Source organism: Ambystoma mexicanum, chromosome 6p (assembly GCF_040938575.1).
Source record: "Ambystoma mexicanum isolate Mex_15411 chromosome 6p, UKY_AmexF1_1, whole genome shotgun sequence".
Lineage (NCBI taxonomy): Eukaryota > Metazoa > Chordata > Amphibia > Caudata > Ambystomatidae > Ambystoma > Ambystoma mexicanum.
The window spans coordinates 1,105,506,315-1,105,530,648 of record NC_090935.1 but is presented as its reverse complement, the minus strand read 5'-3'; the positions used below and the strand labels follow the sequence as shown (position 1 = coordinate 1,105,530,648).

General features: G+C 48.6%; 1 protein-coding gene across 3 annotated transcripts in view; it reads left to right on the top strand.

Annotated features, from left to right (window-relative positions):
- The window catches only part of DAPK1 (death associated protein kinase 1), a 986,032-nt gene that overhangs the window by 685,357 nt on the left and 276,341 nt on the right, over positions 1-24,334 (top strand). For all 3 annotated transcript variants that reach the window (XM_069625713.1, XM_069625714.1, XM_069625715.1), the window contains exon 18: positions 5,085-5,183. In XM_069625713.1, coding sequence (XP_069481814.1) covers positions 5,085-5,183 — 99 coding nt within the window. The remainder of the gene's footprint in view (positions 1-5,084; positions 5,184-24,334) is intronic.

Below are 24,334 nucleotides of genomic sequence, written 5' to 3'. Positions count from 1 at the left end.
GAGAGTCTGGAATTTCCATTCCCACAGAAGAGTTTCTCTTTACTCCACAGTGAGCATGGCAGATAGAAACTTTGCATTAACCCATCTAACAATAGGGATCTGATCATCTTTGTCCTGAGGTTTGAAGCCATGAGTTTCAGCAGCGCTGTGTGGCAGCTTACAGATGTCAATGTCACTGCAGTGGGCCCAACTACATTAGCTTCAGGCTCCACTTGTTAGACAATCCTGGCTACGCTCTTCGCCCCACCTGAAGCTACAATATACTGAATGCTCACACAGCCCACCCACACTAACCAATCTGGTAGGATTTAGCAACCATTGCTGCATTCAATGGATAAGATGCAATGTCCGACACCACACGTTTATCAGTTGGAAACCAAATATCGGATTCCGTTCTAGCGAGATGGAACCTCCGATGCCAAATAAGCATGAATACCTTTGGACACTGCTTACTCGGCTAGTCGAGCCAACTGCACGCCGCTACACAGCGAGGATAGCACCCCTAGACTTGGATATGGACCCATTGACACTGGAATGCTCCATATGCCCCACCTCCAGCTCAGTGAAATGCAAAAGGCACACCACTGTGCACCTGCCTACCACCCAACTTGGACAGCCTACCAACAGATCCCACACCATGAAACTAAGAGCTCGACCAACCCTTATCAAAAACCAGAACTCCAAATAGTCAACTCTAGATGGCCAAAAGGGGCGAAGACCTCATGAATACATTGGTACTGCCTATTCAACTGGACCAGGCTCACTGTACACCTGCGCCTATGGAAAGCAGTGGCAGTAATTCATGGTTACTACACAGTGCGCTAGGGCACCTGGGACCCACGGAACTCTAGATTCCACCCCTGGCATTGACTTCAATAATCCTCCTTTACCACTTCTTCACCCTTATTCCCATCTTGCTCCTTATTCCACCTTCCGCCCAGCGGCTGGTGGAGCCTGAGCCTTCTGTGTTCTAGCATAACCGCATGCTTCATCCCTACTTACCCGTGCTTCCACTGAGCATTTATCCGGGGCTCCATGGAGCAACCTAAAACCCCACTTGACTTGTTCCAACCTAGCTCGCCCAGAATCACACGGAGAGTAGCCCTTCCGAATCTGCACGCGTGAACATGTCAGACTTGACATGTTGCCTTCCTCTCCGCTAAACGCTCCTCTTGCAGAACAAAGTGCGCAGCTGCCACCAAAATGGCAGGTCGCACCAGACAAGCCCCAGTTAGAATCCATGATCTGCGTGGCTGTGGAAGAGAATGACCTTTACATCAAAGAAAAACTTTCAATATAGTTTCTCCAATCCCAAATTCCTAGATGGGAGGAAGGAACTTGACTGGAATGCATCCATAGATATTACAATGTCTCTGCTAAAGATGGAGGCAGACACCAACTATTGTGACTAACTACAGCGCTCTGTTGGCAATAAAGGTGGCAAACTGTTTTCCATGATAATTGAGCAGTATCACTTACAAAACAAAGAGTTGCCCGCTAAGCTAGTTTTGCCTGCCAAAAGCAGAGCTGGTGCAACCCAAGTAAGCGCTCCCACGTGAGGTTATACTATAGTAAGTCGGTTAGGTCTCCGTTTGTCTCTTAGTGCAGTACTCTACGGTAAGACATTCCTTGAAAACAATGTATTCTGAGCTGTACGTGCCTTATTTTTTTATAGCAACATTGAGGGTCATTTTGTTGGCGGTGATGTATTTCATGGGCGTCTCCAAAAGCACTCTTATGCCTGCAAGTCCAACTTCCTCACTATGACGTTGCGCTCGCCAGCTCTTCAGAGTGTGTGCACGTCGAATGTATGTGTTACCAGAGGTGTGATGCAGTTTTCTTTGGAAGTGAAAGCACTTCGGAAGAAAATGGGGAAGATATTGCATCAGAAGTAAATGACATGCACTGATCTATACTGGGTCTATTTCCCCCTATAGCTCTGCGCCCCATATAATGTGGTAGAGTCCCATGAAAAATGCAATTCCGCTGTCACATAGTCCGACATCGCAATGCACACTGCAACACTCTACATTTCAGCTTCTACAACGTCCCGTCACTAGTCATCTCTGCTAATTATTGAACAGTTGCTTAAATTACAATGTACTAATTGCATGCAAAGCGATGCTCCTTTTCTCGTGTCTGTTCAGACTGTGGTCTGGCAAAGGCCCATTCACCCTACAGCGCGGCACTAAATGGGCTTCCTGCTTATACTCGACATCTAGTGGTTCGCTTATGCAGGGGAATTGATCAGCCTTCTTTGGATCAATAAAGTCTTCCCCAAACAGAGAATACAGAAACAGATTGGTTATCCAGCACCCTCAAGCGCCAAGGGTTCCTGTTGGCAACATATTCTGAGTGACAGAAGGTCTGCGTTCCGCATGCGAGCGTGCCAGGAAACAGAGCATACATTCTGGCCAACAAACCATCCCGACGTTCTGCCTTGTTTAAGTGCACATTAACACCGGAAATGCCCTTTACCTCGGTTTCCTGGTGCAACCCCTTGTTCACACTAATGGGGTAAGGCGGTGGGCGGGGGGAGGGGTTACATACACCAGGGGTGTTGCTAGGTCTGGAAAAGACCCGGGGCTAAGCTGATGTCGGAACTGTCGGGACTGGGGGCTAGCTAGTCTTTTGGCTGTAGCTCCTGAGATTCTATCCGGGGCTACAACCAAAAGATCAGGGGCTATAGCCCCCTTAGTCCCCCCCCTAGCAACGCCTACACCCTTGATGTAGATAAGTGTTGGTCCATCGAATATGCGGGGCACTAATGGTGGGAACCTGTAGCGCCACCACAATGTTCGCGAGCACTTAATACAAACGAGTCACACTATCTTTTTATTCTTTGCGTTATAACCTAAAAGTGCCCCCATCTGTCCTATAACGTTGGATGACCAAAGCGGGGCTGGGGTAGACCATTAACTCCCCAAATGTGTCCGTGTCCACTGATGACCGCTTCACACAAACCTCTGCGTGTGTATAAGATAGCTCGTATATGTGCACATGACCATAGCAGGGTTCGCTGTAAAGCGTTTTATAAAGCGCTCTGCTTGCAATGAATTAAGTGTGAAAAAAGGAGTTGCACCACAACCCGTAGTTTTTATCCATTGGACGCTTGCCACATCTGTAGAAATGTAGTTTTAAACACTACATCTGCTCGGAGATGAGTCCCTGAAGGGAACGCTTTACAGGGGACAGAGAAACCAAGCACTAATGTCCTACTACGCACCAGAGGAGACGCTACTTGAAGCAGTAAATCCACACTTCCATAATGACCAGACTTCCTCCTGCTGGGGGAGGGTGCTCGGCCAATCAGGTGGCTGGCACAACAGGCGAGAATACAGTGTGGCTGACGGCGGTTTCCAGCCACCTGGCATGGTATCCCGGGTGGCGCCATCTTGATTGTGGATACCTCTCTCCCTATTGCCTCCTCAGGTCCACGCCCTCCCTGCCACCCCCAAAAACCAGCCTTGCCCTTTCCCCACCCCCCTCCCTCCATTCCCACATAGAGCCTCTAGGAGGGATCAGCCCCACCTATCATTTACCTCAAACCACAATGTCCTTTTAACGACACGTGCCGTTAAACCCTTTTGACGGCAAAGCTGCTCCAAACTATTCTCCCAGTGCTCGCTAAAACATTCACCTATTTGACTATGGAATATAATTCCAAACAAATTGCAGCTTCGAGTAATAAAAGAATGGAGTCTCTCCTCCAATTTATGTAAGGCAACTGCATAGGTTCACAACGAAACCTCCTCTCTCCAATGCCTGGATCAACAACTTCCCCGGGCAGCTTCTAGACCGGCTCAACGGTATTCTGTCAACACTCCAAATCCAGCTTGTCTCAACCAATTGCCTGCACAGCTGTCACTCACTTATGGGTCCGCCCTCTGTTACGTCACAGTACTAGGACAGGACTGCCGCCTGCTGTGAAGAATGGGTCACCGCAACACTTGCCAATGACGGGGCACTGATGTCAGACACACAAGGAAAGAGAGCATGCAGTACTCTTGTTTCAAAAAACCGTTCCCTGGGAAAACGCATATGTTTAAAGGAACACACTGCTACAAACACCAAATTAGGCTGAGGGATGCTCGGGCACTTTTTTCGGCCTCAAAACCTATACTAATGGCCATTGACTCATGTCTATTGTTTAGAGCATTGTGAAAAATTGAGTCAGTTAACGCAGCTTTTGCTTCATTTGTATGTTGTGCTTCCATTCCTTTGTCAGCATGGTTTCAGCCAGCCAATATTTTGTCATTGAGTGCCTCGCTATTTTGTCTTGGGTGTTCCCGTATTGTTTCATCAAATCATTTTGAGCCGCAGCAAAGGCGTGCTTTGCTTCATGGCAATCCTTTGCATCAGTCTGTCAACTTCCAGAAATGAACCTCTTCGAAATAATGTTATCCAAAAATGTTAACCCTGTACATGCCGCAATCTCCTTCCTTTTGAATTGCAAATAATGTTTCCCCATCACCTGACTGTGTATTGAAGGTAGTAAAGATTAAAATGATATGAGAAGTCATTTATAACGCGCCTGTACACAAGTGTTTCTAGGCGCGAGCCATAGATCTTGAATTGATATCAGAGAGTGATGAATTGGGTGATCTACGTGGAAGGACTAATCTCGTCCGACTTCCTAAAGAGGATTTGGTTTGTCTGCAATCTTCAGTTGATTATACCTCTACAGAGGCGTAGGCACGGTAGGGCCTGAGGGGCAAGGCCCACCCAAAATCTGTAAATGCCCTCTCAGCAGCACTGTGTGGGCATTTACAGATATTTTTGTCAGTGTAGTGGTTCCAACTACATTAGCTTCAGGCCCCATTTGCTAGACAATCCTGGCTACGCCTCTGTATCTCTACCTTGATACCTGCATTCTCGAGTAGAGTAGACATGCCAAGGGCTGCCAGAAGAGGCGAGTCGTCAACATTTGGTTAAGTGAGAAGCTCCATGTGTAAAAACAATGCTTTTGGGCTCGAATTCTTCCTCCAAGTTGGTCATGTGTTGAACCTCTGAAAGCCAGCGAGCCCATCTTGGTCTCTGTTAGAATGTCCAAGTAATGGCCCTTTGCTTCCCTTCTTCCGCAGTACGGGCGAACACCTTTACATCTGGCAGCAAGCAACGGGATCCTGGATGTGGTGCGCTACCTCTGCCTCACCGGTGCGAATGTTGAAGCTTTAACTTCTGTAAGTATACTCTACTTTTCTGCATTTTTCCTTTTTACCACTGATCTGATATGGCATTCGTAACGCGCCTGTACACAAGTGTTTCTAGTGCACACTCACTTCGTAGTCCTTCCATTCATCATGCACTTCAAGGGCACCAAGTAACTTCTTTAGTCTGGAGCCTTAAACCTCTATATATTGTATTTTTTAAAAATATTGTAATAGGGGACTATTGCTTCTACCTGAAACGGTACTCGGTCATTTTACCAAAGTACATAACACCGAAAATATTAAATATATATGGGGTAGTGGGGTAAGGGGTTAAAATGAGTCGGGATGGGGTTGGGGTGAAAAGTTATATGGGTAGAAAAGTTAGCGTTTGGGGGCACATCCTCCCCCCCCCCATTAAAAAAAAAAAAGAAAAGTTTTAGTCGATTTTATGGCCGCAATGAAATGCACCACTCTGAACATGTGGTTGGTAAAATCACATATAACCCCTGAAACGCATCCGAGCTGAGCAGTCCTTTATACGTAGCATTAAGCGATGGCAACATGTGCAAGCGGTGGGGAGGTGCATTGGTACATTCAATTGAGACTGCATAGCCCAATAAATTGCTAAGCAAACATGTACAGTACTATTGCAATAATCTACAGTGCTAGCAAGGGGGCGGTGACGAGGTTGGGAAAAGGATGGGGGTGTGCATTTCCGAGTCAAGGTCTCTTTGAAGTAAATGCAACTTACTGGACAGAGGAAATGCTTTTGATTTCTGGGGAGGAGTGAGTTCCAGAGGCAGGGGGCAGCGATGAGGAGGAGCAGGAACTTGGGGCAGTACAAGACAACACACACTACCTGTAAATGAATACCCAGTGCCACTGTAGAGTCCCTTCTCACCACATAAATGTATCTTGAAGTTGTCACTCGTAGGATAGTCTTTTAAAGATTGACCGCATCCAGCTGAGCCGCTAGTATTCGACGGGAGGAGTAGACCTTGTTGGAAATGTATAATGAACAGGAAGGCCCTTTTGGTAACATGCAGCAAAACTAGCGATGGCATGGTTTCACGTTTTTGTTCTTTTCTTTTAAGCTGCTTGAACTTCCACATCCCTAAGATCTATTTTGTGATTTCTTAATTGATAACGAGAGGAGATATCTTATTTAGTTACAATTCTAAACCGCACCTTGCGTTACAGTAAATCCCTTCCTGTTGGTGTAATTGTTCCAAACTTCAGAAATGTTGCATGTCAACCTCTTTACATGTTCTGCATTGTTGCCTGCCTTCAGGGTACGGGGGTAATCTAAACTTTCACAGCAGTCTTGCGCGTCAGCTGCAGATAATTGGAAGAATCTCTCTATAAAGGACGCTTCTTCAGGCACAAATAAATTTGAGCAGGTTTACCCAGGCAGTGGGGATTTGGTTAGAGACCTATTTAACGTGGACTTCATATCTTCGATTATTGTGCTTTTCTCCACTTCCAACCTGTGTCATGGAGACAAGGTTGGAGGGTAACCGCCAGTGAGTGGGGGACAGAGAGAAAAGAGGGGAAGGGGGCGAAGGTAGAAAAGTGGCAGTTTGGCTGGAGGCACGAGTGGCACTGGGAGGGTTGGGGTGGAGGCAAATCGGTTTGTCGTTGATGCACACACAAACACACTTTGGGGGGATTGCACAACAGCGGTCTGCCTGCTGTCTGTTGCAGGAAGACTGCATGCTCTCCTTCCCTGAGTGACTGGGAGAGACCCCCCCCCAACTCAGGGCCATAATGCATTTGTCAGACTGTTATTCCCACAGTGCGAGGAACATAAATTGATGTGTGCACGCCCCAGGGGTGTAATAGATTTGTATATGGGTAAGAGGGCACATCTGTTGCTAGGGTCCTGAATGCATTGATATGGATGGAAAGTCTCCCTGTCAACCAAGGCCACACATTTGAGTGGCAGTAGACTCGGCCTGGGGCCTGTCCATAAACTGATGGTGTTGCTAGAGCATGAAAGTGTGGAGGCGGGCAGTGGAAAGGGGCTGGGGATACAGCACCAAAGTTGCTAGTTCTGCTTCTCCTGTTCCTCCATTGAGGATAGGGGACAGTGGGAGACTGACTCAAAATGGAGTTTGTTTTCTGAACTGGTTACAGCTACTCTTTCGCCAACACAATATTGTAGCTGTTATCTGGCCTCCATTACATACGGCGAGAGATTTGGAAACCTGCCTTCTCTTACAATACTTGGCGGCAATCCTGGAAAAAAGGTACGATGTAGAAAGAAGGCCTTTGCATAATCTTTAACAGACCACCATCTAGAGAATCTAAAGACTGTGATATTGTAACTTCCCTCTGTCTTCCGCCAGGACCGTTGCGTAATGTTTGCACTGAGATTGGCTTCCACTGTGAAGCTTGGGCCACACAAGACTGGCACTGGCATCCTCTGGTTTGATAAATCCTGACTGAAAAGGCAGTAATGTGGACCAGAAGATTGATTTTATGCAAGTGGTCAGTGTTGGGTCGTTTGTCCATAGGTTTGCATCCCACTAAATTGACTGGTCTAGACTGTTAGTCATGAAAGGTATAGTTTAAGTAAGTCCCTATTAGGGCAGAATTCCATTTTGTGTTCTGCTACCCCATTTTATGGGACCCCTAAACTCTTTGACTTATTTTTATGGTCCGAGGGACTTCCACGCCCCCCTGCAACACTTCATCTAAAATGCATTTGTTTAAGGTATGGTTGTTTGGGCCCATATGGCTCCTAGGACAGTGATGTTTTAGTGACCGCATTTTGGCAATGGGCTGATTTTCTCACTCTATAGTGGTTTTGTAGAGTGGACTGGTGGCAGCTGTAATTTAGTTTTGGCTTCACTGTGGGACCAGCTGATATTACTGTCCAATGTACCTTTTCGCTAGCCATTGTGGTAGAAATGCATTGTATTACATTCCGCTCTCTGCCTTTTTGTTTTTTGGGCTGCTCATTTCTTTAGAGAAAGCCACAAGGCAGGCCATGGAGGTGTATTTCCAGAAGGAGCAGGAGCTGTGAATTTGCAATATGTATTTTGGGATGGTCTCCAATGAATGTTCATAATTAGTTGCAGTCAAAATATTCATTTAAGTCTAAATGTTAATATGGAATTGTTAGGAATTAACAAACCTCAGTGGTTATTGCCGGAGCTCGGTCTGTCATGGATGTTGAAGTCTTCAGAGAGACTACTGTAGCCCTTCCAGATGACCTGGAGTAAGGATCTTGCAACAAGACCACTGCACTGTGTTCCCTGGCAGGGTTTTTTCATACTGTGTCTTGCACTTCAGGAAGTGACTAAATGCTATGCTCTTCACACACCTCTGTATCCTGTTGATTCACTGACATGCCCCCCCAACCCCTTTATTACTTGTTGACCCAGTTCCTCCTGTGAACTCTGTACCCTCTGCTACCCTTCTGTACCGGGCTCTAGTTGAACTATAGGAAATCCCATGTTTACATGCATGTCTGAAAGTGACCAAATGTTGTTGCAGCCCAGCCTCTCATCAAGCAACCAGAGAGAAAATGAATAAGTGATTATTTCAGACAAATACCGGAGCATTTCCAAATTGTCAAATGCAGCACTCTGTAGTTTGGTTGTCTACAAGCTGGGGAGTGGGATGGAGGGGATGTGGGATGGAGGGGATGTGGGTGGTCCTCATCATTCCCGGGGTGGTGGAAGCCTCTGGGTCAGGTGAATGGTCACCGTTTGAGGAAATACAGAGACTGGCAGTAAGTTCTCGGATGTTTATTTCTTTGGATGCCTGAAAGAGGAACGCAGTCACTGGTGGCCATGGTGAAAGTTTAGGGCCAAAAAACGGTGATAAGGAAGGAATTAAGGAAAAGAAAGCTAAAAGAGCAGATTATAGGAAAGGGGGCTTGATGGGAGTATGAGAAGCAACAGAACTAAAGAGGCAAAGAAAGACTTGGTGTGGGGAGGAAAGCTAAACTGAACAGAACGGGGAAGAGAAAGGACTGAAGGGTGGGAGAGAATGAGCTAGAGGGGACATTAGAAGAGTTAGAAACTGAACAGGAAGGCCAAAGATGAGGGGAGGGAGAAAGGCCCAAGAAACGGTGAGAGGCAGAGCCAAGTGATGGGAAGGATGCAAGTGGGACAAAACAAGAGACAAAAACAGTGCAGGAAGAGGCGAGGGAGAAGGAAAGAGTGATGTGGAAGAGACACAATAGGGGGGGGCGAACAGGAGCCGTAAGGGAGAGATTGTAAGAGGGAGTGTGGGAACACAAAACTGAAGAGTCAACAAAGGAGGTTTGTGCATGAAAGGACTGTGCACTCTTGCGCTGGTACTTAATTTGCACCCAAAGTGCTTTAAAATTACTGTGCACTTTAGCACCTGGGAAGACTGTACCCATGAACTAGGCTACCTCGGTGTGCCCTTGGCCCCTGTGCGTCACTCCATAGTGCTTTTTGTTTACTTCTAGAACCTTGTGCTTAGAATTTGAGGGTCACCCCTATGATTCTCATTTCAGTAATGTATTTGGACTCCTCACCTAGTTCCAGCTTCCTGCATCCACACTCTTGTCCATTCTAAACCATCCCATATCTGAACTGAATGACGCACATGCCTGCTTGACACTGTTGCACGATTGTTAAACCCTCTGCCTCCTGGTACATGGAAGAACTAATCAACAATAAGCGCACCATCCAGTCACTCAAGCTTAAAAATTGGCTGCATAAAATGCAGAGGAATACTCACCCTCACAGTGTGATCTGGTGGTCTCAATTAATCCAAACCACATATCACTTGTTGGCTATCTTGGAGACTGCCAAAAGGAGTAAAGCTCTCTTCATGGGCGTCACACTACTCAAATCCCCTGCCAGACCCGGTAAACCCAACAGGTACAGAAAGTATATGCTATACGCAACTTTTTCATCAACAAGATGGATATCATACAACCACAGATTGCCACCGCAACATAGATTGCCTAAGGTTTCCCATGCCGTCAGTCCCACAGTGCATGACACAAATATTTCACCCTCAAAGATTTTTCTGACAATCCTGTGTCACTTCAACGCATGGTATACAAACATGGCTGCCTCCCTGATGCCATCCCAAAACAATGAAAGTGGCTGCCCTCACTCCCTTCCTCAAAATAGTAAAGGACTTGCTCACGCAAGGCATCTTCCCAAGCACCCTACAAACAGGACTAATCCACCCTCTGCTCCAACCTATCGTAGAGCTAGACAATCCCATGCACTGCCAACCAATCACTAGCCTTCTATTGAGAAGGCACTTGACAGCCAGCTCCATGAAAAGATTTTACCAATAAGGCCTGCTCCGCAAATACCAATCTGGTATCAGACCAGAACGTAGCACTGAAACAGCCACCATCCAGATCCTAGACCAAGCTCTTCAAATCATGAATTGAAACACACTTTGGGTAGGTATCTAACAAGTATTTGTTATTAAAGAGACACACACTGAAGACACAACTTTCCCTCGAAGTTCTGATTTTCCGGAAAGCCACGTGTGCTCTGCCTATCTATGAAGCAATAGCATACCCATAACCAGCAAATATAAAAGAAGAAACAAGTGAAACATATGACGCTTGAAAATGCCTAGTTTGGCCAAGTGACCAATCTTCCTTTCTGTTGGTGTTGATGGAGAGTAAAACGACCATAGAAAGAATGCTTTAACCACATAGTCCTTGGGGAAACTGATCTAAATGTATTCTACTTACTCAGTGTATGGGCTGAACATGTCTTAATAAAATGGGATAGTCTACTTAATTAAACTGTACATTCCTCAGAATGTGTCAATCGGTTTCTGCAATTATATCACGACTTGCATTCATCAGGGCAAAAGAACAAGTTACTCTTACCTGGTAACGTTCTTTTGATGGGATGGTCCGACGATGTATTCCATATCTGACAGTAATCACCACAGCTGTGCTGCTTCGGAAAATCTTTCGGCTCCTGCGTCGATGACGTCGATATGCTGTCCTCGAGGGCCTCCGTCGAGCCGACGTCACCGGATGTTATAAGTAGGGCGCATGACGCCCATAGCCTCAGTTGTAGTTTTTTCCCAGAACATGTGGCACCAATCTTCTGCCAGTATGACCACAGAAAGCCTTGCGGAAACGTAAACTTCAATCGCATAAGAAATTCTGTAGCGGGGTAGGCAGGGAGGGAGCGATATGAACTACGTCGTCGGACCATCCCATCGAAAGGTAAGAGAGTAACTTTTTCTTCGAGAGGATTGGGTTCTCCGACGTATTCCTTATCTATGACACTCCCAAAGCAGTACCATCAGGAGGAGGGAAAAGAATTTAGAATATACAAATTTAGAATGCCCAATCAAATTGCAGAGTAAAGGACCACCTTGCCAAAGGCCAGATCCGGCCCATTGATAGAATCTAGGGAGTAGTGACGTACAAAAGGATGGCCCGAAGCCCATGTGGCTGCATCACAGATGTTACGAATAGGAACACCCCTCTGCAGGGTGGTAGAGGCAGCCATACCCCTAGTAGAATAGGCCCGTAAACCCACCGGAGGGTCCTTACCCGCCAGAGGGTAACATTCAGAAATTGCCAAGATAATCCATCTAGACAAAGTCTGCTTAGTCACAGCTTGTCCCAAACGCCTTCCAGCGTAACCAATAAAGAGCTGATTGTCCACTCTGACCCAGGACATGCGTGAAATGTAGAAACTCAAAGCTCTCCTAGGATCAAGCCTCTCCTCTTCCTTGCCAGGATGCGGAGGAGGATAAAATGCTGGAAGAATAACCTTCTGCCGTAAATGAAATTCCGACACCACCTTCGGAAGAAAAGGACGAACTCGAAGGACAACCCTGTCCTTATGAAACACAGTGATGGGTGGCTTAACTGAAAGTGCCTGTAACTCACTCTGCGAGCGGAAGTGACTGCAACTAAAAATACAGTTTTCAGGGTCAACAGTCTCAAAGGACAAGAATGCAACGGCTCAAACGGAGCAAGGTTCAAATCCCAACCGGGCACCTGGAAAGGTGACGGAGGGAACACATTAGTGAGCCCTTTCAGAAACTGAGAAATTAAAGGAATTTTAAAATAAGAACACTCCTCATATGAGCGCTTAAATATGGACCGCGCCGCCAGGTAACCTTTAACGGTACCCACTTGCAAGCCCCTGTGGCCTAAAGAAAGCAAAAAAGACAGAACCACAGGAATATCACATGAAAATGGATCCACATTCTTAACCCTGCACCAGTTGCAGAACTTTCTCCCATGGCAGCGGTACAGGGACTTTGTTGCTGTCTGTCTGGCTGAAAGCAATACCTCCATCACGTCTTCAGGGAGGTCCCAATCCTTATACCTCAACCTTTCAGAAGCCAAGCGTGAAGGTTGAGGGATCTGACCTCTGGATGGAGAACCTGACCCCCCTCCTGTGAGAGCAGATTGTCTCGGTAGGGAAGACGACTGGAGGGCAGATGGACAAGTCGAGAAGGTCCGGGTACCACGTCCTCCGGGCCCATGCCGGAGCAATGAGGATCATCCGGGAACCGAACCTGCGTGGCCTCCGCAGCACTTGCGGGATGACGGGGACTGGAGGAAACACGTACAGCAGTGTGAAGGACCAATCCACTACGAACGCGTCTCCTAAGGCTCCTCTTGGAGGAAATTCCCGTGAGCAGAATCTTTTGCACTTCCGGTTGACACTGGAGGCAAAGAGATCCATTTGAGAGGTCCTCCAAAAGGCAAAGATCTCCAGGAGAATCTCCTGAGCCAACTCCCACTCGTGAGAGATCGCGCTCTGCCTGCCGTCTCGTTTTCGTCTCTGGCCAGATGAACTGCCGAGATTGAAATTTCCTGCTGGATGGCCCAGAATCAGAGCTGCATCGCCTCCCTGCACACAGGAAGTGACCCTGCCCCCCCCTTTTTGTTGAGGTAGTGCATGGCCACTGTGTTGTCCGTCGGAATCAGGACATTCTTCCCTCGCACAGTCGGCAGAAAAGCCTTCAGAGCAAGCCTGACGGCCCTCAGGTCCAACAGATTGACAACGGAGACCAACGACCGCTGTCGGCTCGTTGGCATGAGCTCCCCATCCCGTGAGGGATGCGTCCGTCACGATCGTCACCTCCAGCCAGGGCAGCCAAAATGGAGCCCCCCTCATCAGATTGCCTTTGACGGCCCACCACAGAAGGTCCTGGCCGACCGAGGGCGGCACCTGAACGGGGTCCGACAACCTGCCGGAGGACTGGGACCACTGAAGCTTGAGGGCCCATTGCAGAGATCTCATTCGCAACCTGGCCTCTGGCACCAGAAGAATGCAGGACGCCATGAGGCCAAGCAACTTCAAGAACTCAAACGCCGGGAGCATCGGGCAAGTTGAAACTTGTGCACCATCTGCTGAATGTGATGAGCCCTTACCTGGGGAGGGAAACACTACCCCAGGGATGTGTCGTGCACCGCTCCGATATACTGGAGCCGCTGTGTTGGCGTCAAGTGGGACTCCTTTAAGTTGAGGGAGACGGCCAGCTTGTGAAGCGAGTGGCAGTGACAGACAGATGATCCAGGACTTGCTTGCGAGAGCACTCCCTGATCAACCAATCGTCCAGGTAGGGGTAGATGTGAATCCCCCCGTTCCTGAGATGCACTGCCACCACCACCATGAGCTTGGTGAAGACCCTCGGGGCGGAGGTCAATCCGAATGGCAGGACCCGAAACTTAAAGTGCGAGTCGCCAACCGTGAACTTCAGGTGGTACTTGTGCTTTGGATGGATCGGCACATGAAAATAAGCGTCCTTGAGGTGGAGAGACACCAACCAGTCCTGAAGTTGAAGGGCCTGGAGGACTTGAGAAAGAGTAACCATCTTGAACTTGTCCTTCCTGAGGAGCTTGTTCAAACCGCACAAGTCCATGATGGGTCTCAATCCCCCGTCTTTCTTCGAAATCAAAAAATAAGGGGATACCATCCCTTGTTCCTCTCCGCTACAGGCACCAGTTCTATGGTGCCATTCTCCAGCAGGGATTGAATTTCCTGCGCAAGGAGCGGATCCGGACTCTTCAAAGAGATTCCCTGGTGGATTGTCGTGAGACCTCTGCCGGAAAGGAAGGCAGTAGCCGTGGGCTATGAGCTCCAGAACCCACACATCTGAAGTAATGGCACTCCATTCCACAAGATGCTGCGCCAGCCTTCCCCCAACCGGAGAAGCATGGGCCTCATGACTGCCCTCAGACACTGCCGCAGCCGCTTCAGCTCAAAGAGGCAACTGCTCGCGCGGCCTTGGCACCTCGAGTACCTTGTTTTCCACCTCTGGCACTCCTACGGTTGCCCCTTTTGACTTGCAGCTCCTCTCGATTTACTAAAGGAAGAGTAATATCGAAAGGAACCTCCCCTCCATTGCTGTCCCCTAGGACGAAAAGGCAGAGGTTGGCAAACTGCAGCGCCCAACGACTTCACTGCAGCTTTGGAGGTCTGCAACCTCTCAAGGCTCTCGTCAGCCTTGCTGCCAAAAAGATGGTCACCATCAAAGGGCATGTTGAGGAGCCAGACTTGCACATCAGGAGCTGCATATTACGGTGCTCGCCGCCATGGACCGGCTGACGCAATCAACCATGTCCAGACCCGACTGAACAGACTCGCACATGGCATCCTTTCCATCCTGCACAATGGCAAGGAAACCATTCCGTTCCTCCCCTTCGGGAATATGATCAGCCTCTAGGGAAATACAGTTCCACAGAGTGTGCGTGAAACGAGAGGAGACGAGGCACAAAAGGCAGCCTGAAGCGCCTTCGCCCAGCCGTCAAAACGTTTGTCGTCCCTATCAGGAGGGATGGTAGGGTACGACGCCTGCTTAGCTGGGGCCATAGCCGCCTGCACCACCAAACTCTCCGGAGTAGGGTACGTGGTCAAGTAGCAGGGGTCGCCACTGGCTGGGCAATATTTCTTCAGCAAGGACTTGCTCACTGCCGGGAGACTCTCTGGAGAAGACCAAGCCGCAGCCACACTTCTCTGCAATGCCATATGGAATGGCAGCACTGGGTCAGTTGGAGGACCTTGGTCCAAGATATCAGTCAGGTCATCCTGCTGAAAATCCCCAAGGGGGGCAGACCAACCCTGGTAAACCGTGACCCTCGACATGAGGCGCCGGTATGAGGATTTGGCATGCGTGCCAGGCTCCGGCCGATCAAACTCCACCTCTGGAGAGGCATCTAGACCACGGTCATCGTGCAGCGACTGACGCAGGTCCCCAAGTTAACTATGACCAGGCACAATGTCATCAGGAACCTCATCTTCCTCAGACCCCTCATCCACCTCAGAAATATAATCCAGAGGCTGGAAAGAGGGAACCGAAAAAGGAACAGACACATGTTTTGCCTTAGCCAGAGCCTTTCTGGGGGTTCCCCTGTACCACGAGGCATCCCCGACAAAGCCGCCTCGAAAGGCATCAAGGGCGTGGACGTCGAGCGCGGCGCAGACAGCTTTGACGGCGTCGACACAGGCCTCGAGAGCAGAGCCCCGAGCGTGTCTCTCGACGGCCTGGGCGTCGATGGCATCAATGACTTCCGAGGAGGCGGGCCCTCAAGAGAGTCCGACGACTACCTCGGCGCCACCGGCGTCAATGTCTTCCTCGAAGACTTCACAGGTTCTCACAGTCTCAAGGGCGTCGAGGACCAGGACCTGGAACGGGCATGTCTAGAGTGACCATCCTTGTCCGACTGGGACCTCGAATGCGCCCGGTGGTTGCGACGATTGCTCGAGCCCGAAGGCGGACGAGCAGTGTCTCTAGCATAGCCACGGCCGGCGTCCTCAGAAGGATCGGACGGACCGGAGCCCTGCAGTTGAAAAATCGCCAACATCTCCTTTCGGAATGAATCCCATTCCTCAGGAGTGGAATGCTTGTTGGGACAAGCAACCCGCCGACAGGTGGAATCCTCGGAAGAGGACGGGGAAGGCGACCTGTGACAGCGCTTCCTGGAGTGCCTCGAAGAGGCAGAGGAATGGCGGGACTCACGACTATGCTGAGAGTCGCCCCTCGAATCGTTCTTCGAAAGACCAGTGGAACACGACTTCCGGGGCTTGCCCACCTTACCGACCGACCGCTTCTTCTTACGCTCCCGCAAGGCCTCCGATGTGAGCGGATGGCACACACACCCGACACTTCTCAGACCCAGACCGCGGGGTGGAAGAAGCCGAAGACGACATGCTTACAGGTCGCAACGAAGAAACAGGTTCGAAGAACCGAAAGAACAGGATTCAGTAGAATCGAGGCGCGCCGAGGTCTCCGAAGCAAACACGTTCGTGGAAAAAAACAGAACTGAGGCTACGGGCATTGTGCGTCCTACTTATAACATCCAGTGACGTCGGCTCGACGGAGGCCCTCGAGGACAGTGTATTGACGTCATCGAATGCAGGACGCAGACACCGAAAGATTGTCCGAAGCAGCACAGCTGTGGTGATTACTGTCATAGATATGGAATACGTCGGAGGACCCAATCCCCTCAAAGATCATTTCTTAACCTTGATGAAATCCACCAAGTGTCTATAATTTGCTATCAATGAACATTTTCTTGCGCAGTGAAAAGGATATCTGTGCAATTGTCCCTTAGCGTCTGTATTAAATTATACTGGATTCCACATTTCTGAATAGTCAGCACTGAACTTGATCAGCCGGCACATGTTGTCCATTAACAATTGTTGTGGGTTCAAACAAAGAAATATTATGGACCAACCATGAGTCATAAAACATTGATGCTTCATATCCTATGTTATCTTCAAATAGATTGTGAAAACTATACCTATGTTCCAATGGGTCACTGGTAAATCATATAAGTGATCCAAACCCATCCAAATAACTAATAACGTAAAGGTCAATAATTATGAGCTGGTATACATTTTCGTCATTGGGACTTGTTGATTTACTTATTCTTAGAGAATAAATATGGGTACAGCATTATTTAATCATGGCAACTGTTGGATGAGCTAGTTCATGCTGGTAATTTAAATCATTTTACCAGCATAGTCTAGCAATCAAGGAGTGGGATTCACCTATTCCTTCTACTCTGCCTGTGAGGGGCTAGATGGGGGGGGGGGGGAGTTGAGGGGGGATGAGGGACTAGAAAGGGGTTAGAGATTAGGTGAGGAGGATGAGGGACTAGAAGAGGATGCGGACGAGGATGGACTAGAAGGGGGGGGGGATGCACTAGAAGGGGGGATGGACTAGAAGGGGGGGAGGAGTATGAGGGACTAGAGGGGGTGGAGTATGAGGGACTAGAAGGGGGAAGGGAAGAGGGAACTAGAAGGGGGAAGGGAAGAGGGACTAGAAGAGGGGCAGAGTGCTAGATGGTGTCGGATGAGGACGGACTTGATGTGTCGAAGGAGGATGGTATAGATGGTGGGGAGGAAGATGAGGGACTAGATGGAGGAGATGAGGGGCTAGATGGGGAGGAAGAGGGTGGAGGAAAAGGAGGGACTACTTGGGGAGGAACGGGAGGAACTAGAACGGGGTGGAGGAAGAGGGGCTAGAAGGGGAGGAGGAAAAGGGACTAGAAAGGGTGGAAGAGTGGCTAGGAGGAGGAAGCAGTGGAGCTGACCTCGGACCACAACCCAGTAGCAATCACTGTGGGAGATGAGATGGGACCCTACCAGCAGGCCAAGAAGTACAACTTCAGAAGAGCTGACTGGAGCCGCTTCAAGGAAGAGCTGAACAGCAAGGTCACACCAACCCCGCTGAGCACCAAGGAAGACATCGACATGGCTGTGGAAGACTTCACAACAGCAGTCCAGGAGCCAATCAACAGCAGCGTTCCGAAGCAGAAGACAACCCGATGTTCCATCTATGACCTACCGAGAGGCATCCAACAGTCAATCGCCGACAAGAACAGTGCCCGACGCCAGTGGCAGAAATTCTGCACGCCTGATCTCCTGCAGAAGTACAACACGCTCACAAGACTCCTGTGGGAACAGATCCGACTGCACCGTGGAGAGAAGTGGGAGGCTGCCACAGCCAAGCTGAAGGAGGCGGACAACTCAGTGTGGAGAATGACTCGTCCCCTGACTGGGAAGAAGGAGCAAGCCCACCAATCCAGGGATGATCCCACCTTGCATGCAGCTACAAGAAGGCAGAGGTACTTGCAAGACTCTGGAGGCTTTGTTCACCCCAAACAAGATAAGTAGGCTCTCAGATGGAGTGGAGGAAGCAGTTGAGAAGTATCTATTAGAGGACCGAACTGGGTTGGGAGCAGAAGACATCAAGGAGTTCACAAGCTCTGTGGAACAGGACTTGCAGAAAAGCTGGCGAATGGCAAGGCACCAGGGAGCGATGGAATAACCAACCTGGCAATCAAAAACCTCCCACCAGCATCAATGGAACACCTCAGAGATCTTCAATGCATGCATGAGGCTCCAGCACTTCCCGAGTTCCTGGAAAGAAGCAAGGATCATCGTTTTCCCAAAGGCTGGCAAACCACTAAGGGATCCAGCGAACTACCGCCCCATCAGCCTCCTCTCTGGATTATCAAAGCTGCTGGAGAAGGTCCTCCTCGCTCGACTCAGCGACTTCGCCTCCGAAAAAAATCTACTAGCAAAGGAACGGTTTGGATTTCGAAAGGAGCATGCAACGACTCATCAGCTATGGAGAGTGGTGGACACCATCAGCCACGGATTCACCATCAAGAAGTCCACAGGAATAGTCTTCCTGGATGTCACCAAAGCATTCGACCGAGTCTGGCAAAAGAGACTGCTGCACAAGATTTACCTGGGATTTCCGAACTACCTGGTGAAGACGATTGCAAGCTACCTGGGAGGCCGCACCTTCCATGTTGCCATGCGGTCTGCGATGTCCTCATCACATCCCATCCGAGCAGGCATGCCACAAGGATCGAACCTCCGACCCTTCCTGTTCAACCTCTTCACCAACGACATCCCGACAGATCTCCACAAGACCGACCTGGCGCTGTATGCAGACGATGTTGCAGTCATCTCCCAGTCATTCAGCGAAAAGGAAGTGGCGAAGAACCTGCAAGCTTCATTGGATACCATTGCGACGTGGTACAGCGACTGGCGGATAGAACTCAACACCAGCGAGACAAACGCAATGCTGTTCACCAGAAAGGATCAAGGAGCACCCACACATCAGCCTCAATGGGGAGACCATCAAATGGGAGAGCAGCAGCCGCCACCTTGGTGTCACCCTGGACAGCAAACTCAACCGGGAAAGCCACATCGAGAATACTCCGCAGAAGGCAACAGGAAAGATGGCAGCGCTGTACCCACTCCTGAAGACCAAGTCAATGCCCCTCCGGACAAAGATCAACGGCTTCAAGACGATCATCAGAGCAACCCTGACATATGGCTCCCCAGCATGAATGACCTGCCATGAGCGACATCTGAAGAGTCTTCAAATAGTCCAGAACAAGGCCCTGTGGTCCTGGACATCGAGATGTTGGACGAACATCTAGCGAAGCTGAATAAGAACTTCTGACAAGGACTGGATCAGAACCCGAACCCTCTGATCAGAAGACTCACTGCCACCACTGCAAAGCCCTTTGACCGCTACCCGCGGCCCATCACTGTGAAGACCCTGTGAAACCAGCCCTACTGTGACAAGACCACACAGACCAAGAAGAATATAAACCCACGACTACACACTCAACCCGAGAAGATGGAGTAATGAGGCTCAAGCCTTGGTATCCAAAAATCACAGCTGATGGATAAAAATCTATCAGCAAGAAGAAGCGCTCAGGAGGAGGAAGAGGGACTAGATGGGGAGGAGGATGAAGTACTAGGGAGAAGATGAGTGACTTGACATGGTTTTGAGGGACTCTGGGAGGTAGGAACTAAAAATCTGTATTTAAGGCTCTTGTAATTAGATTCAGTAATTTATAACCGTGCTATTTCATTTTCAGATCAGGTGACCTAGTAGTCGGTGTCATTAATATTGTAATCTGTTTCGAAACACGGCGTGAGTTTAAGGCTGGCAAGTAGGTATTTCCAAGTTGAAAATCTTCACTTGCCAGTTTGAAATATAGAACGCAGAATGGACAACTGCCCAGTAAAGTCCTATTGGTTAGGAATAAGTTAAAGCTTTGCATCCATCATGTTTTGCTGTACATATCATGTTCCAACATTCATACGATAGCAGTCCTTTAATGAATCTTTTGCAGGACTCGTTATGCCACTGTGGGTCACAGGCTCTAGTGGAAGCAAGATGGCTTAATGCACTTGCTGCAGGGACCTCGGCTTAAACTTCAGGTCACAGGCCAAATGCCAATAAACCAGTGAAACCAAGTGCACTCCATGCATCCTCACTGCTTTAAACACGTGCATTACCTCTATCCCACACACTTACGAAGGAGTGTAAAATCATATGTTCATGATGAACCGTGCAAAGTTGTTCAGTATATTAGCCATAACTATTGGCTTTGCCAATGCGTGTTACTGATTGTGGTTGCCTCTTTAGCAACAGCAATGTGGGCGTCTGGTTAGGATCATGCACATTTACTTCCGGGTTATGAAATACTAGTACAGATTTAGCTGCGGCAACTGTTGCCCCAGATGTTGATAATAACTGGACATAAGGCCTGCAGGTGCCAGCAATCGGAGGATAACCTTTCACTGCCGCCAGACTTGAGATCACAAGAAGTTGAATTAACTAGCATGGTCGGTGGCTCTCAAACGAAGAACTGGGGGGGGGGGTTGGTATGGTTTTAAACGGTGGTCGGAGTGTACAAAAAGAAGTAGTGGAACTATGTTCCCTGCTGCCTTTCTCTGCTCCCCACAAACCGCATCGCCACGCACCCCCAACCCCCCCCCCCGCCCCTCGTGCAATACAAACCCCCAAACAAATGCAGCTGCTGTATAAGGGAACGTTCAGTGCAGTTCTCAGGAGTGCACGTTTCAACTTCTGCCTACACCTTCATTTTAAAACGAAACCATTCTGGAGCGTTTTTTTTTGTTTTTGTTTTAATAAAACCATAGAAACAGTAAAACTTAAAAAAAAGAGGACCAGCGCACAGAACCACTCCTGTCCACTTCGACCGCTGGTTTTAAAAATTTGAAAATGTTGCTACGTGTTGCCAATTTAGCAGCACTTGCCCCTTAAGATTTTCCTCAAAGCCGAGGCCTGTTTTTAAACTTCACTAACCTGGAAAAAGAACACTGAGGACCCATGGGGCAGCAAATGGACTGGCACGTGGCTGTTCCTTTCTTGGGGCGGTAGGACACACTATTGTTTTCAGGTATGCTGGGCTCTCGAACAGTAATTCTACCTTTCACGCAGCCGTGACCCCTATGGAAATTACTCCTATATGAGAAGTCGCACTGTGTTTGTAGATCCGCTGGCACGGCCGTCTTTGAAAAGTCACAGGACTATTTTTCTTGTCGCATGTCGAGTGATAATTGACGTTTTCTGTGCCTACAAGGATAGCAAAACCGTAAGTCCCCATCAATGCATCACCAAAACATGTTCTCGTTGTAGAACTGCGTACCCACCGCCCATTGCATTTCGGCTGAGTTATTAATACCAGGAGCTAGAGGCCTCTGAAATAGCAGCGCCGTAGCCATCTACCTTTACAAAGAATGCCTTAGTGAAGCCCCTCGCTCGTTGTCCAATATCTCTCCCCCACCCCCTTCCACACAGGCAGCAGGCTGCCCTGAGATGTTCAAGTAGTTTTGAAGGAGGACTGCTCTTGCATGCTGAGGTGAAAAGGGGCTCACATCTCCATGCCCCACACCCCACTTGTATTACGACAGTCACCTCTGTGGGGCATGTTTATGCTGGTGTTGCTTTCAAGAGCAATGCACACACGTGTGTGGCATTCTGGGATGAACTGGGAACCGAAAGAGGCCCCGGATTGTTTTCTCAAAGTGGCCCCATGTTACACATTTTCAGCAAGCCCCACCCTTTCCCTACGAGAACGTGGAAACACCACCCGGAGGCCAAGGGTGCAGAGGCCTACCGGGAGATTTCCCGAGTCCCCTATAGGGCAATGGGAGAAAGCTATGCCAAATGCCCAGGACTCTAGGCCTGCCTGCCGAGGCCCTCGAGGGTGTCCGGAAGTGCAATGGGTGTGCGAGCCCTGGAACAGTAGAGCAAACCTGGCCTAGCACTGGAGCTGCTCCCAGATGTCTACTGTCTCCGGATTGGCCCCAGTTTTAGTCTACGTAGTTCGAATACAAGGAAGCGGGTGCAAATCTCGATGCTTCCATCCGTCTCCAGTGCAAATCTTTTTGAGTTGGGCCCAAAGTGTCTGCGAAGTGGTGGACCTGCTTTTAATTGGGGACTGCTTCTTGCTTATGAATGCAACATTCATTTTCTGGTGCTTGCGTCAGTTATTTTCTCTTTAAAAGGTCTCAGAAAATACCCAAATGTGTGATTGTATTCCCTGCAACCTTTGCTGACCTTAATTCTTTCCTTAAAACATTGCCCTCTGTTACGCCTAAAGACACTTTCAGTTGTGTCTCCAGACATCAATAGCCGGGGAGCAAATCAGGGGCACAAATAAAACAAGAGGGGGGGGGGCACAAACAAACAAGGGTCAACTGGCTAATCTAGTTTAAGCAAGCCTGCTTATGTGCAGCAGTTGTAAACCTCAAGCCCCCCCACCCACCCAAAACTGTAAAGGACAACTGGTCATAAAACAGTGTTTACTGTGTGTATTTCATTAAACAAATGCGATCATCTTTTGTTGCTGTCGCTTTACATCAATTAATGAACAAAAGCATAATAAAGAAATTCAGTCTGCATCCACACACCCTATTTACCTTCAGATAACTCTAAGGTCACCCTGCCAGACACACATTCCCTCAGCTACACAGACATTACAAGTCCAACATGGCACCTCAAAGGTCTTCCCTAAAGTACCCACTAAATGCTTGTAACAGGTAATCCATGATAATGTTCCATCTCGCCTTTCATAACTTTACTCCATTGAGCAGAAGATGGGTGGAAGAGACTAGGGGGGGAATGCGGCGGCTACCCCTTCAGTTCTTTAGCAGTGGGAGCGGGAGTTTCACTTTGGCCCCCATAGAGATGTGTACAGGTTTCTGATTGGCTATACCTCCTAAATAACTTTGAGCGGTGAGCCTGGTTGTACATGAAATGCTATTGCCCAGCCAACAACCCTGAGTTCAGTTTCCTAGTAACTGCTGTCAGAATAATACAAACCTGACATTTTAACTGCGCAGTTGTTCAAGCTAGTATCAACTTTAGAAGTGTACCCTGCAGTAAAATGCTCAAAGCGGCCCATACATGGCAGTGTTTTGGGGTCAATTCACCAAAAAACAGATGCAAAAAACAAATTAGGGAGGGCATTTGGGCGTCCGCTTTGAAGGTCCTTTTATTTTGTTCTGAATCTTTCACTCTGTGCTACCCCTTCACCCTATGTAGTCTCTGCCCCTTGCAAACACCTTCCACTAGCTCAATCTCCTGGGTTGGTTTGTCTTCCGCTATAATCCAACTACCCTTCTCATAGTATCTCAAATTCTGTTGCAAATTCTAAGGCAACAGCTATGATTGGCTCTCCTGTGTAACCGTGCTCCACTGCACCACCAGTTGCTACTTTGTAGTTTTAATGTGCTCATAGCCCATTAACCCGGTGTCTCATTGCTTGCCCTCGGCACTCCTTTCTAGCACTCCTCTGAAACCCTTTCCACTTGTTCCATCTGGATAGTACCATTTCTGCTGATTTCCTTGTGTGGCCGTTCAGCTTGGACGCTCTCCACCTATTGACTTTCTATGGTCATTGACTTTCCACAAACCCCCCTGTGTATGATTCGAAGGCCGCTTTTCCACACTGGTGTCGTATGTTTCTATGTGTATAACTCCATACCCGTTATGTAACTGGGGAGCTCTTGCAGTAGATTTCATTGTGATCAGCAGTTGTTTCAGCTGATGCTGGCAATCTGTTTTCTATGGCTTAATTTCGCTTTCCCTATAGCGGTTACAGAAGCTCCAGAGACCATGGGCCGGCCTCCATTTTTCAAGCTTCTCATTAAAGTAGTGCAGATCTGGGGGGAGCGTTCCCTGGCGGTGTGCTTGCTCCGTACACTTAATGATTCTGAATTGGTCCCTGTTTGAATTAAATGGAAACACAGCTGACTTATTTGTTTATTTTGCTGATTATTTCAATTTCCTGTGTGTTGCTGTCATGGATTTTTCGTTGTATTAATGTGACAAAGGCTTCGCTACCAGCAGCTCAGCTTTTTTCGATTTTCATGAATTGTAGCTCAATTGCC